Here is a 16,036-nt window from a genome sequence, read left to right on the forward strand (position 1 = left end):
TTGCACTTATTTACTGCATAAAGCATTTAAATATAACATTTATTGATTGCCACATTTAAACAAAATTCCCTTTTCAGCTGAAACTGTCTCTGGAGGATAATAACTTTCTAAAATTTATCTGCTCTTATGAAATATTTGCTCTGTTTTTTTGCCCCCGATAGAAATTCATGCCTCCAATATGCCAGTGAAGTTGGAGAAAGTCTTACTCTAGCCCAATCCCATCAATTTAAAGATAAGGAATCCAAGGTCTGGAGAGTCATGTGATTCTGCCTCAAATCAGACATACGGCTAATTTAAAAGGCAGTATCAGAATCTGAACCCAGGTCTCCTAAACCTCTAGCCAGTGCTCTATCATATAAAGCCTCATTTGTATTCAACAAAGCTCTCAGAGCAGTCCTTAGTCACTTCATTGTTTCCTCATTTGCAAGTTTCCTCATCACCTTATCCCCTTGATAATCAGAACAGCGGTTCTATGGATCTGCTTCAGCTTCATTATGGCAATTTAAGGTGTAAATGCGCACAGTGCCACAGGTATTGGTTCTGTAAAATGCTTTCATTTGGGGGGAAGAATTTCTTCTCTCCTGCCAGTGAAAGATGAAAATTAAATTCTGAGTATTCATCAGTAAAATAACCTCATGTTGTAATCCTAATATCGTGTGTCAGACACCCACGAAAGCTTTAAAAAGTCCTTGGTGGCAACATTCTTACATGTTCTTGAATAACCTGGTTCAAGTCTCCATTCTAAATTGGGAAGTAAAAAGGAAGAGAGAAGTTACTTTTCAACAGCAGCTCTTCCATTAGATTGACTTGATAACTATTTATGTGACAAATTTAACCTGAAGCACTTGAAAATTAGTAACAAAGGTGATAAAAACAATATGAAACAAATAATTAAAGCAGAAATATTGCCTTGATTTGTCTCCTGAAAAATGTACAGTCTCTTCACATGTTTGAGTACTACAGATTTAGTCCCCTAAGAGTTTTTTTAGTGGTTTTTCTTCCACTGTCCTCTGGCTAAGAAATAAAGAGATAGTTTTGTAGAGACTTTTGGATTTTTAAAGACTATTTAAGCTGGTATCCTAGTCTTACACCAAATATTAAAAAACAACCAACGAACCTGGATCTGAAAAAAAAACACATGATTTTATTTTATCTTTGGAAAGCAAAGGTTATATAAATAGCAAAACAAACCTAAAATAAAGGACTGAGAACTTAATGGTCAAATAAATAGTTGATAAAGCAAAATCACCAAATCACTTTTCAAACATGGAGCTTCTCTCTTAATGAAGTTTAATCTTATTCTTGATGCAGAACATCTGCTATAGTTATCAAAACCATACTGATCTAAACCTACTGTATTAAGGGCTTTATATGCTATCTAAGTCCTTAGCCTTTAATTCTCACAACAACACTCTAAGTATCTATCATTATTTTCATATTGCACCTGAGAAAACTGGAGCACTTCAAGGTTAAGTAATCTGCCAAGGTTACAGAGCTTGAATCCAGCTCTGCAGGTTCACAAACCTGTGCTCCTTAGGCACTCAACTGCCTTCTTGGTAGCACAGAAAACTTGAAAATATGGTCAGACTCTAAATTCTATCTGATGTATTACCCAAGCCACTGTGAATTTTTTTCTTATTGAAGTATAGTTGATTTATAATATTAGCTTCGGGTGTACAAGAGTGATTCGATATTTTCATACATTATACTCCATTTAAAGTTATTATAAAATATTGGCTATATTCCCTGTGCTGTACATTACATCCTTGGATCTAATTTATTTTATACCTAGTAGTTTGTATCTCTTAATGAATTATTTTTTCTGGGGTCAAGAAAGCCTCAAGAATTTGCCGTCTACACTTCCTGATTTTAGGTTGGGTGAGTGGCACAAATGAAATGTTTTTGTCACCACACATTGTATCATCACTAAACTCCGAAAGGAAGGGGAAAGTTCTTAAACTTTATTTCCTGCTGGCCTAGCAGACCTTACTTAACCACTGTTATATCTATCTGATACACTCAATTTAAGTGTAAGATACTAAAGTTACCACTTAAATCTTAAAGAAAATCAACTATATATTAGTCATTTTACCTGTCAGGGAAGTTAAAAGTAGATCAACAGGATATAAACCTGGGTTGTTTCCTTCTTTAGGGGAAATTTCTTGTTAATTCAATGACTTGTTAATTAAACCAAATGGAACAAGTGGCCCTCCAAAAATGAAGTGTAGTGGAAAAGGAAACAGAGGAAAAGAATCGCAGTAAGCTATGTGGTGATCTACTCTCACTGATGTTAGAAAAGCGTCTCCTCTTGAGTAACTTCAGTCTGACCACAGTGGCCACTTGTTACACCTACCACCCACTCCAACACTTCAGGTTCATTAGGAATTAAACGAAACCCAGAAAGGTAAAGGACACCTCCCGACCAGGCCTAAGGTCTCTGCACCACACTCTGAGGTGCACAGAGAGCCAGTGAAGTGAGTCCTCCACCCGCAAGCTTTCGCTGCTGCCCAGGAGGCAAAGCCCAAAGCCTGGGGCCAAGACAGCTCCCCGGCCAGGGCACTGACCCATCTCTAGACAACCCCGCCCCCTCCCCGACCAAAGTGTCTGTGCCTAGAAGGGTGGGGGTAGAGGCAGAGTGAGGAAGGCCTGCTTAGGAGAGAAGGGAGCTAAGATGATGTTTCGAACGAGGAAGGGTCCCTTCCCAGACTGGCGGTTCGGGACGCGGCCCGGGGCCGAGAAGACTGCCGGACGGCGCCATGATGGGGCCGGCCGAGACGGGGGGCGTGACGCGGGAGGCCCAGCGCGCAGACCCGGATCCCCTTTCCCCCCGCCCCTCCCCCGAGTGGGCCTCGGCCACAACTGACCCCCGATACTCACGCTTTGTCCACCAACTCCCGCACCTTCCACATGTTCAACATCGTGCCCCGAGCGGGCTGAGCCGCCACCTCCCCTTCCTGTTCCCCAAGGACCCCGGAACCCTTCCGCGCCGGGACAGATCCAGGCCGGGGTCGCCGCCGCCGCCTCAAACTCCCCCAGTCAGCGCCTTATCGTGCCACAGCCGCGGCGCCGCCAGTGACACGTCGAGACGCGGGGACAGAGGCGCTGCGTGGAGCGGAAGTGCCCGACTTTCCTCCCGCTGCGCGCGGGGCACGCTGGGACTTGTAGTTCTTTGAGCGCGCCAAGCGGGCCAGTTAAGCTGAGAGAGTTGCTGAGGTAAGATTAGTAGGGTTCCTTTTAAATTCTCGGGGTTCTCCGCACCCCTCCCCAGCCCCCTGACCCACAGAACCGGAAACTCTTAGGGGTGGGGTCGGCAGTCTGTGCTTTAACAAATCCTCCGTGCTCACGTTTCAGAACCACCGGTATAGAATCTCGTCACACAAACTTGTTTTTCAAATATAAAGCATTGTTATGTTATTAATAATGATTACATATAAGGAAGTGTGATTGGTATATGTATTCTTCATTGACAGAAGCAACGCTGTATTTGGTTCCAAATGTCCAAATATACTTCCTTCCCAGGGCTTTAGTTTACATCCTTGTAAATTGAAGAGATTGTATTTTAAAACCTATCCCACTCTAATTCTGTGATACAGTGCTCTTATATTTAGACAGCTACTTGATGTCCTTGTTAAATATTGTATTATAAAGCTCAGAAATTCAGTTCACACTCCCTGGGAAACTGTATAAAAACAGCAGTACAACACTATGGCAGGCCCAAGAACTTGGCAGGTGCATATTCTTAAAGCGTAAGTATACATCCACACTGCATTCATTGTTTTATTGCAATTGTTGTTGTCACTTTATTTTTCACTTACTCATTTTTGACAGTGTTCATGTTAAAGCCACAAGTAACCTTAAAGTTCATTTGGTCCTACTGCTTAAATTTTATAGTTTTTTTCATTCTACAAATTTTTACTGAGCATTTCCTATGTGCCAGGAGTGGGGAATACAGCTGGGAAGAAGACAGACAAGGCCTCAGCTCTCTTGGATCTTAAAGGTCCTTTGGAGGAAAACATAGTAATCAAGGGAACATTTAAGATAATTGCAGCTAGAAAGTGCTTGAAGAAAACAGAAGATAATGTTATGAAGAATGATGTTAGAGGAAAATAACATTAGGGAGTATTTAGGGCCTCTTTGAGGACTTTTTTTTTTTTTTTGGCATGAAGGATCTTAGTTGCCCAACCTGGGATTGAACCTGCACCCTCTGCAGTGGAAGCCTGGAGTCATAACCACTGGACCGCCAGGGAAGTCCCCTGATGACATTTTATTTAAGCTGAAACTTGAATGATAAAAAGGAGCTGGCAACAAACAAACAAACAAACAAAACAACTGCAAGAAAAGAATTCCTGGTGAAGGGAACAGATGAAGACTCTGATTCACAAAGGAGACCTGAAATTGATTGCTGCTAGTCATGAAGCTAGGTAACAATGATCCCAAATCAAGAATCTAGAACATGTGACCCCTTAGTTAGTTCTTCAGGTCAAATCACCCCTTCATATTGCATCCACTTAATAACTGGAAGCAGTTCTGAAAAAGGGTTTCAATAAGACTTTGGGATTTCAACAAGACAAGCAAGTTGAAAGAATTGCCAGGCAGAAAAGTACAAAAAGCAGAAATCAGGACAAAGCTATCTGAGAGCTTTGTCAAGCTAGGATTGCTCAGGCAGACAGAAGTAAAGTGAGTTGGAGAGTGGGTGGGGAGGGGCAGGTAAAGAGATAGGCAGAGAAATGGGGCTTTCGAATGAGAAGTTTGTGTTTCGTGTTGAAAGGACCGTCCAGCTCAAGATTCAAAGGGTGGAATGTGGCCAGGGGAGATAAGAAAGGGAAACTGCTTTCCATAAATAAGAGCTCAGTAAATTAACTTTCAAACAAGCGGGTTCAGGGTACACCAGCAGAATGAGCCTGACATAAAAATAACCACCTTCCCCGCCCTCGGCCTGTTTGTACATTCATAGTAATTCATAGTCAGCTTCACCAGAGTTACCCAGAGTACAATGCTGTTATCTACTTTGCCTGATCCAACAAGTTTGAAAGTGTCTAGATTTATTCCAGAGTTGCCACCTGTGGTGTTTTCACAGTTGACCAGTGCCATCCAGAATATAACACAAAAAACCTGCCTGTCTACCTTTGATTTAAGAGAGCCCTTAATGGACTCAGAAGAACCAGACAAGGAGAGTTTGTTAAAAAGTGCTCTGGTCTCTAAAGACTAATGATTTGCATTTTAACAAAGTGTTCCATTTTTGCCCTTTATCTTGCAAGTTTGGGAGCAGTTTCCATAGTAACTTCTTTGTGGCAATTTAAATGTGTCCACAGTAGAAAAATAAACAAGAAAAAGTCCCACCGACCCCTCTTCAGGAAAACATATTTTTCACTAAATGGGCTTTTAAGTAAGGCCAAACCAACACAAGGTTTGAAAGCAAATGTACTCAGCAGTGTTATTTATGTGCGAGGAGCAATTGTAAACACTGCTTCTCTCCTATGGCTGGCTCCTTGGTGTTTCCTTCAGAGGAGTTTGATTCCTAGTACAGGGCTGTGGCAGCCACGGGAAGACTCTGGCCAGATCTTTCTTCAAGAGAACCAGTTGAGAGGAGTGTGGATGACCAGCAGCTCCGACAGCCACTTCTTGGGGATCAGCCACAGCATTTATGCCAAGGCTCTGCTGTCATTGGGCTGCTCCCAGGCAATGACTGGGCAAGGTGTTTTGGAGTGAGGCTGTTTCTGCCCAAAGCAGGACTCCTCTGCTGGGCCAGCATTGCCTTGGGCTCCCCACTGACCTGGCCCACATTTCCTCAGAGCTTTGCTGCAACTGGACAGATTCTCTTCCAACCCAATCTTCCTTCTCCTTTCTCTCTTGACAGAACTTCCTTGTAGTCTGAAACTCTTCCCACGTACTCCTGTTCCTTCTTCCATTTATCCTTCAGTAAATCTCTTATACTTCTAATTCCATCTTGGCTTTTGCTTCTTGCAGTATCCAAACGGACACAAGAGGCAAACAGTTGTACCTTGGTTTCAGTATTTGGCCCAGTGAGTGTTGTTTTTGATCACACCTAACTCTTCCTCTCTAGAAGTCAGGATACTTGGTTTCGAATCATATCTTGAGGGTTGCCACAAGAGCTATGCAGATTATATATTGCACGACCCCAGGGGCACCATTTATGTGGACTACCACGAACTGTCAGACAATTAACCACAGACAGGAAGTATAAAGTAGTGGTTAAAAAGTGCAGATTTTGGACTCAGACAAACCTAGGCCCAAATTCTGTATCTGCTATTCAGTAGCTTGGTCATTCTGAATAAGTTAATTAAACCAGTATAGCATAGTGGTTGTGAACTGGGACTCTGGAGCCAGATTGCCTGGGTTTGAATCTTAGTGTTGCTGCTTACTAGCTATGTGACCTTGGGGAAATTATTTGACATCTCCGTGACTCAGTTTTCTTATCATAGTGGGGATAACAGAAACCTACCTTAAAAGCTTTTTCAGACAATTAAGCTAATGTTTAAAAAGAACTTAGAATAGAATCTAACACAAAATAAACACTCAGTTAATGTTAGTAATCCTGCTGCTACTACTACTGCTGCTAGTAATTGTATTAATCTGTAAAATATATTCAATATTGCAAGTATTTATTAAGCTCCTACTATGTTGCAGGCACTGTGCTAGGTGGTAAGGTGGTAGATGTATAATTGGAGATAAAACAGAAATAGTAAACAAGCAAATAGATATGGTAAACATAGTAAATTCAAAGTGATGTGCTGAGGATTGAATGAAGTAATACATATAACTCATTTCACATTGGGTCCTGCATGTAGTAAGTGCTCACTAAATTCTACCTCATCATTATTATCAAATCCCTTATGTGGATCTCAGCTTTTATCCTTATAAGCTGAGGGGTTGGTCTATCAGAATATCCTAAACCTAGCCATACATCAGAAATCCCTGCACATCTTTCAAAATTTCAGATTCTCTTTCCTAACCTTTGAGTTCTTGATTCAGTAGATGTATTAATCCCTATACTTTCGGTCACAGATGACAGAAACTCTCAAAACTAGCTTCAGCAGAGCAAGAGAATTTGTTGACCCAGGAGACGGAGGAGTTCAGAGATAGAATTTGCCTCAGGAACTTAGCAAATATGGTCAGAACTCTCTCTGATTTTCATTTTCCTTCATTGCAGATAAGTTTCTTCTAGTTGGCAGGAAATAGGGCTACTACCCTGTGGAGAATGGGTTGCCTTTGTTTTGATTAGGCAACCACTGGGAAAGGGACACTTTAATCTTTCATCCACTGAGTCTAATAGCACTGGGAATGACTGATTAGCCCAGTTTGGATCATGTACCTATCTTGGGGCCATGCATTATGGAATTGCTAGTCCTAGGAGAACCATGTAGAGTGGGGAAAGAAAAGTTCTCTGAAGAAACTCTGAAGAAAGCCATGCCTCGACAGACAAAAGCAATAGTTATGTACTACTGCAGGTCTAAGGTAGGGTCTAGAAATCTGTATTTTAAAAAACCTCTTAAGTGATTTTGCCAGGGCTTGGGATGCCTTGGGTTAGATGACACAAGGTTCTTTCTAGCTCTGACCTTTTTTTTTTTTTTTTTGGTCCACATCACACAGAAGTTGGGTTGTGGAGAGCAAAAGAGAAAAGAGTGCCATGGGGATAATTGAAAAGAAAAAGAAGCAATGAAGAAGGAAGGAGTTAAGTGAGCCGTAGCATCGTGCAGCAGGTAAGCTGGTAGGAGGGCATGCCCTCGCTAACTCTCTGTTCTGCTGACAGTTGGGCTCTTCTTGGCTGAAATTCAGTCTCCTTTCAGGGCTGTTAGAGGGCTTGGGTGGACCTGTTCAGAGAGCCTGGTAGAGGGGGTATAGCTCAGTGGTAGAGCATTTGACTGCAGAGAGCCTGGTAGGTTCTCTAAAGGGCTAACACATTCCAAGTCCTTCTGCAAGAATGCACAGGTGCTGGCAGTAGGTGAGATGGAGGCAGAAGTGCTCTTGGAATCATTTTCCTGCCTCCTGGGATGCTCTCTCTCCTTCTGTCCCCTGAGCACAGGCGAGCCCAGAGTAGATGTGCTGCTCCCGGTGGCTGGGCCTCTGAAAGCTCTATTCACAGGAATCCAAGTTGCCGTCAGTGAAGCAACTAGGCAGCTGTGACTGTGGGAACTGATCCTGCTTTGTCAAGTGAGATTGAGGAGTGAATTGGGTGGATGTCAGAAAGGATGGGCTGGCTGGTTTCTGAGGCAGGGTCTTTCTGGATAAGGGCAAGTGTCCTGGGAAAGCCCCCAGGTGTTCAGAGTTCACAGGAGGCTTTGCTGGTCCTTGAACTCTTTATCAGTTCATTAAAAGAATTGTGCTCTAGTGGAAGACGTCACTGCAGTGGACATCAAAAGAGTCTGATTGAGAGACCACTGTTCTTTAATAAACAGAATGAATGTGGGTAAAGACTGGAGGTGAGGGGAGAGGTCAGTCAGCGCAAGACTTGCTTTTCTGGTAGGAAAGAGTTGACATTCAGTGTTTATAGAGCATCTGCAATGTGCAGTGGGGTTAAATAGTTGACTAAAACCTGTTGTTACCCAAGGGGCTTATAGTCTAATATGGAAGATAGACTTATAAACAAACAAGCAAAAACCAGAGGGACATGTTTAATGAGGCAGTACAATGGGGGCGGGGGTGGGGAGGAAGGTCAGAGCACCGGCTGTGGTATCAGTGGGATTTGGTTCACAACCCATAGCTGTGTGACCTTGACTAAATTCCTTGACCTCTCATGCCTTGGTGCCCTTTCTGGGTAAATGGGGCTGAAAAGAGTCCCTGACTCTTAGGACTTTGTTGTGGGTGGTGAATGAGATGACATACATTTCTAGCATGTAACAAGGACGGATTGACATGTAACAAGGACGGATTAAATAAGATCTGTTATCATTGCTAAACCGTTTGTATTCAGAGATCATGGGTGACATGGAGAGGGTATTATAACAGGTTCATTAAGTGTTTAAATAAATATGTGTTTGGGCATTTACCCCATTGCCAAAATCATCCTGTGAAAACAGACACAAATTCCTGTTCTCATGATGTTTAGTCTGAGGGAGTAGGTGGATGTTAAACAAATAATGCTGTGGTAAAGCTATCATTGCACACGATGAAGAATGCTGTAGAAGAAAAGAACAGGGTGCTATGAGAGAATGTAACGGTGGTGTTTCCTGAAGATGGGATAGGGACAAGGGCTGGGAAAGGCCTCTCTGGGAAAGTGACATTTAAAGTGAAGGTGGGGGCTTCCCTGGTGGCGCAGTGGTTGGGAGTCCGCCTGCCAATGCAGGGGACGCAGGTTCGAGCCCTGGTCTGGGAGGATCCCACATGCCGCAGAGCAACTCGGCCCGTGAGCCACAATTACTGAGCCTGCGCGTCTGGAGCCTGTGCTCGTCACCGAGAGACCATGATAGTGAGAGGCCCGCGCACCGCGATGAAGAGTGGCCCCAGCTTGCCACAACTAGAGAAAGCCCTCGCACAGAAACAAAGACCCAACACAGCCATACATACATACATACATACGTACATACATAAAAAGAATGTAAGCAGACAAGAATATCATTAAAAAAAAAAAAAATTTAAAAAAAAAAAGGGTTTTAAAAAAAAAAAATAAAAAATAAAGTGAAGGTGGAAAGATAATTTTGAGCTAATGAGGTGGAGAGAAGAGTATTCCAGATAGAAAGAACAGCCTGTACCCAGGCCCAAGGTAGCATGCAGCTCGGCATGTTCCTGGATGTGAAAGAAGGCTCACTGGTGGGGGTGAGGGGAGGGGGAGTGGTCAGAGATGAGCTGGGGAGGTGAGCAAGGGTGTGCTGGTGATTTGCCTGCTCGATCCACTTCCCAGGGATTTCTCTGCCTTGCTCTGTGCCCTCCTGACCTCTGTGGAGTCCATCACCTGCATTCTCATGGCTTCTGGTTTCCAGTTGGGTTCAGCCAATGTTGTGAGGGTGGATCAGAAAACGGGGGCAGAGGTATTTCTTTCTCCTTCCTTCCTGCTTTAGCAACAGGGTTCTGGCCCTCTGTGGCCACTGCTGGTGTCAGGTGGCCCCCCTTCCATGGCTCCAGCTCTAAGTTTACTTCCCTTTTCTCTTCAGGCTTTGTGTGGCAATGTTTTCACCCTGAAGCTAACTCCTGGGTGCTTCCCCAAATGATGTGAGTTTCCTCACCCTGCCTGCACGGCTGTAAATTGTCCCACTGCGGTGTTCTCTTTAGCTAAACTCTGAGTGTGCCAGTGTCTGCTACTGGGAACCTGACTGATAAAAGTGGTTACACTATGGAGGGACTTGTATGGCAAGTTAAGAACATGGCCTTTTAGATTTCTATCTGCAGTGCAAAAGAAGCTACAAACATGCTTTAGTCACTTCCTTGTCACTTTATCTTCTTCCTGCTACCGCCCCGTTTCTCTGCTCCCTTTAACAGAGAGCTGTCTTCTTCACAAATAGGCTCCTCGTCATTACTTCTGAAGCCACAGTTGATCACTTCTTCCTTCTCAAAAACTCCCTCTCTCTTAGCTTTCATGACCCCACAGTCTTTTAGGTCTACATGTTGACTCCTTCAGAAACCCTTTGTTCCTCTCCCTGGCTTGTAGATGTTGAGGGGCTGCCTAGGGCTTCTCTCCTTCTCCACTGCCATCGTCAACCATGATCATTTCTCATCTGAACTACTGCAAATGCTTGCTAATTTATTCCTCCAAGATCTTTTTGAATCATAAATCAGGCCATGTTACTACTTGCACAAAATACTTTATTGGCTTCCCATGGCACTTCGAATCCAAACTTGAACTGTCTGAGGTCCATCCCTGGTCTAAACAGCTGTATCCTGGAGGATATACTGAAACCGTGACCCTCTTATGGGTTAAGACTCAAGGTCGGTTCTGAGAAAAAGGGTGCTAAAATCTGTCGTTGACAGTGTGGCAGTACCCCTTTTTTTAACACTTAAAAAAATATGTTTATTCCAGCCAATCCTTCCTAGAATAGGTCTTCATGGTATTGACTGGATTTTTATAGCATCTTGGACTTTCAGTTTAAGTTTGGAAAGTTACCAAGGTTTGGTTCACCATTTGTTTGTAAACCCTCCCTTGCAGTAGGGTTACTTCTGCTACTCTTGTTACTGTGTTGATTTGACTCGTTTCTTCTTTTTCATGCTAAGTATCTATTCTGGTGACAACTTGTTATTATAGAAAAGGAGTGTCATGAGTTTTGTTTGGTTTGCAATAAGTTTCCGACTATAGAAGCCGCTTTTCCTGTGTGTTAGCAGTTCTCTTGAATTATCATTTGAGTCTTAAGCCTTCTGGTGGGCGTTATCTAAACCTAGTTCCTGTTGGGCAGGTATAACATTAGAATTTCCCCATCTTTGATGATTCATCCTGAAAAGTAGTGGGTCACTGATCTGGCCTGGGAAGCCTAAGAACTGACAGATGCAAACACCTATTGGGAGGGGAAGGATGCAGAAAAAGATAGCAAGGATTATTATCGTTTTGAAGTACAGATTCATTCTCTTTCTTCAAAATTTTTTATTGGAAATGCTTTTATTGGTTTTTTTTAAAATTACTAAAAGTAAAATATGTTCATACATCCTCATATATCTACCCTTTGACCCAACAATTCAAATCCTAGGTATTTATCCAAGAGAAATGGAAATCTATGTCAAAATTCTTGTGCAACAGAGAACTATCTTCAATATCCTTTGATAAACCATAATGGAAAAGAATATAAAAAAGGAGGTGTATATATATATGTATAACTGAATCACTTTGCTGTACAGCAGACATTAACACACTGTAAATCAACTATACTTCAATTAAAAAAAAAATTCTCATACAAGAATGTTCACTGCAGCTTTGTTCACAATAGCCAAAATCTGGAAACAACCCAAATGTCCATCAGCAGGATATGGACAAATTGTGATACACCATTTGAATGGAATACAACTTAGCAATGAAAAAGGAATAAACTACCAATGTATACAACAACCTGGATGAATCTCACAGGCACAACAGTGAACAAAAGAAGCCAGACACAAAAAATTATGAATCCATTTATATAAAATTCTAGAACAGTTAAAATTAATCTAAGGTGAAGTAAATCAGAACTGGTTGCCTGAGGTGGAAAGAAGGGTGGGGACAGCAGAATTAAAAATGAAAGTGATATACACTCATTTCAGTAAATGAAACAATCCAAAAATATGTAAAGAAAAGTAATCCTTTTCCATTTATTTTCACCCCTCTATGGTAATCCTGTTAAAAGCATATGTGTTTTTCCACACTGTCTTCATGTTCCTATAAATATAAACAAATATATGTGCACATATGTAACTTTTGCTTTAGGATCATACTATACATGATGCTTGATGCTTGCTTTTTAAAATACCTGCTTAATAATATATTATGGATATCCCTCCAATTCAATAAATATAGATCTAATTCATTCTTTTCAATACTGGTGTGATTCCTTAATATGAGTGTATCGTAATTTATTGAACCATTTTCTTATTGATGGATAATCAGGTTGTTCCTACTTTTTATTTTTGCCACTGTGAACAATATTGCAACAAAATAGATCTTTGCACATCTATCTTTACATATGGTGTTTAGAGTAGATTCTCAAAAGTGGGACCAGGGAAAGATATGTTATATGTTTTTTTATTTAAGGATGTTGGCAAATTGTATACCAAAGAGAGGATAGCAGTTCTTTCTCTCACCAAGCACCATATTGAAAAGCCCATTTTGTCACATCCTCACCAGCACTAGATGCTATTGCTCTTTAGAATTTTTGCCAATTGTATTGATAAAAATATGTTGCCTTAATTTCAAATTACTCCTAACTGTGGGGAAAAAATATGTTTTCATACCTTATGTAAAAGTCCCTTTTAACATCCCTCCCATTTTTTAGTCCTGGTTCTTCTTAGGCAGTATGGCTCACACCCTTCAAACTTGTATTTTCAGGTATATTGGGAGATGGGAGGCAAGCATGGCAGGGAAGGAGCCATTCCCATTCTTTTTGTTTGTCTTCTACTTCAAATATTCAGCTTAATGGGACGAATGAAATGAGTGATATACCCATAGATATGAAAGCAGTTGCAAGCCTTAGCTCTGTGGCACGGGGCAGAGACACCAGAAAAAGTGACTTGAACCTGAAGTGGATTCCTCAGCTGAGTTTGTCACCAACCTTGCTTCCACTAGCACTGCATTTCCTTCAGCCTCTTTGCTGCAGATGTTAGCTGACTTAAGCAGAGTTAGTTAGAAAGGCCTTCTCTGAACACCCTGCCTGAAGTTGGTTCTGTCATTGCCTGTCATGCAACCTGCTTATTTTCATCCTGGTACCAACAAGAATCTGTGATTGTCTTATTTAGTTATTTACTTGTTGTGTTGAGCAGTGTCTTGGAACTCAAAACAGAACATAAAACAGAACTCAAGAGGGTTTAATTGAAGAGAATGAAGCCAGTGGACCCTTCATGGAGCCAAGGTCAGGATTAAGGGTATTAATAAGGATGTCGAGGCATCTGGGACTAAGCAGCAGTGAGGACCCATTACCATCAGTTTCAGTTCTCTATTGCTATGCTAACAAGGTGCCCACAACTTAGTGACTTAAAAAAAGCAACCACCATTTATTTACTCACGATTATTCAGTTTGAGCAGGGCTTGGTAGAAATGGCTCGTCTCCGACCTGTACTTGGTAGAGTTGGCCGGGGAAATTCAACTGGAGCTGAGTGAAGATCCAAGATGGGTACATTCATACATCTGGTGCCTCTGTGCTGGGGTGGCTGGACTGGTGAGTGGTGGGCTAGGCTTGTCTCTCTTTCTCTCCGTGTGATCTCTCCCTATTTAATAATTTAGCCTGAGCGCTTATTAGGTGGCTGGGTCCCGGGAAGGTCAAAGTGGAAGCTGCCAGGCCTCTTAAGGACTTGTCCCAGAACAGGCAGAGCATCACATTTGCCACGTTCTTCTGGTCAAAGCAAGTCACAAGGCAAGTCCAGATTCACGGGGAGGTGAACTAGATACTACTTTTTGAGGGGAGGATCAACTTGAACATATAGGTTGAAATGAATCATTAGTAGCTGTCTTTTCAGATAATCTGCCACACATGCTTCAGTATGAAAAGACAGAGGAAGAAAGTAGAATTTCCAGTGAGATCTGGTGCTATAGAGGAAGTCTATCCTACAGGAGATGTAGTAGTTGAAATTTACTGCCAGAACTGTGAGGCTGAGGCAGGGAGAAGAAATACCCTCATCTCTCTCTTCCTGCTGCCTAATTTCTTGCTAGTAAAAGGGAGCCTGGTTTACACAGTTCTCAGAGGTGAACCCTACCTCTCCAGAAGCAGGTCAGAAAAGGCCATTGAATAGGCTGGAGATGGGAGAGCCATTGAAGAGAAGCAGCATATTTTTTATTATCCATTTTTCCTATTAGAATATGTTTCATCAAGGAAAGGGAGCATTTTTCCTGATCACAGCTGATTCCCTGGGTGTATCAAGTGCCTGGCACTTTCCAGGTACTCAATAAAATGTGTTGAATAAGTTGAGTTCAGTCATAAACTTGACTGTCCTTGTTTCTGATACTGCAGAGGAAACACCTGAAAGATGGCAAGATAGAGGTGAATGAGAAATGAAACCAGCTTGGTCCTAAGGCCATAGCTTCACTTTGGGGCTAGTCATCGTATAAAGCATGATGCAGATTTCCTAGAGACTGACATGGAGTGCTACTAGAATACTTTTAGAGTCATAACAGCCAATCTGACCTCCCTGGTGATTTTCTGAGCATTATTCTTTCCTCACTGGGTTCCCTGATGATGAGCTTAGATGCCCTGAATTGATTTATCTGTGTTTTCCTTAATGTAGCACCTGTAAGAAGCTGGAATTTATTTTTTTAATTGAGATATAATTCACATATCATAATAGTCTTTTAAAGTGTGAATTCAGTGATTTTTAGCATATTCACATCGCACTAATTCCTGAACATTATCATTAAACCCATATTTGTTAGCAGTCACTTACCATCTCCCTGTCTTCCCAGTCGCTGGCAACCACTAATGTACTTTCTGTCTCTGTGGATTTGCCTACTGTGGACATTATATATAAATGGAATCATGTAATATGTGACCTTTTGTGTCTGGCTTCTTACACTAAGCATGATGTTTTCAAGGTTCATTCATTTGTGGCATATATCAGTGCTTCATTTCTCTTTCATGGCTGAATGTTACTCTTTTGTATGAATATACCATATTTTGTATATCCGTGCATCAGTTGATGCACATTCATTCTGCTTTTCAGTTACTTTGAATAAATAGTGCTATTTATTCACAAAAGTGAACATTTGTGTACAAACTTTTGTGTGGACATATGTTAATTCTCTTGGGTATAAACCTAGGAGCGGAATTGCTGGGTCATATGATACTTCTATGTTTACCGTTTTGAGAAACTGCCAGAGAGTTTTCCAAAGTGGCTGCACCACTATACATTCCTACCAGCAATGTATGAGGGTTCCAGTTTCTTCACGTCCTCTTTAGAGCTTGATAATGGCCATTCTAGTAGGTGTGAAGTGGTACCTCATTGCGGTTTTGATTTGTGTTTCCCTGGGGGCTAATGATGTTGAACATCTTTTTATGTGCTTATTTGCCATTTGTGTATCTTTTTTGAAGAATTATGTATTCAAGTCCTTTGCCCATATTTTAATTGAATTTTTTGTCTTTGTTGTTAAGTTGTAAGACTTCTTTATATATTCTAGATACAAGTCCCCTATTAGATATATGATTTGCAAGTACTTTCTCTCATTTTGTACATTGTCTTTTTCACTTAAAAAAAAAATATTTAGGGACTTCCCTGGTGACGCAGTGGTTAAGAATCCGCCTGCCAATGCAGGGGACATGGGTTCGAGCCCTAGTCCGGGGAAGATCCCACATGCTATGGAGCAACTAAGCCCGTGTGCCACAACTACTGAGCCTGCGCTCTAGAGTCTGCGAGCCACAACTAAGGAGCCCATGTGCCACAACTACTGAAGCCCACGTGCCTAGAGCTCATGCTCCACAAC

The 16,036-nt window shown here is 41.9% G+C and overlaps 1 protein-coding gene across 4 annotated transcripts in view; it reads right to left on the bottom strand.

The window, feature by feature from the left end:
* Positions 1-3,099, bottom strand: part of CLINT1 (clathrin interactor 1) — a 66,952-nt gene extending 63,853 nt beyond the window's left edge. For 3 of the 4 annotated variants that reach the window (XM_068536291.1, XM_068536290.1, XM_068536292.1), the window contains exon 1: positions 2,878-3,098. In XM_068536291.1, coding sequence (XP_068392392.1) covers positions 2,878-2,918 — 41 coding nt within the window. In that variant the 5' untranslated portion in view covers positions 2,919-3,098. Of the gene's footprint in view, positions 1-2,877 lie in introns of all 4 variants that reach the window. The other variant, XM_068536294.1, reaches the window with a different exon arrangement.
* Between the last annotated feature and the right edge of the window lie 12,937 nt (positions 3,100-16,036).

The sequence above is a fragment of the Eschrichtius robustus genome, chromosome 2 (genome assembly GCF_028021215.1).
Source record: "Eschrichtius robustus isolate mEscRob2 chromosome 2, mEscRob2.pri, whole genome shotgun sequence".
Lineage (NCBI taxonomy): Eukaryota > Metazoa > Chordata > Mammalia > Artiodactyla > Eschrichtiidae > Eschrichtius > Eschrichtius robustus.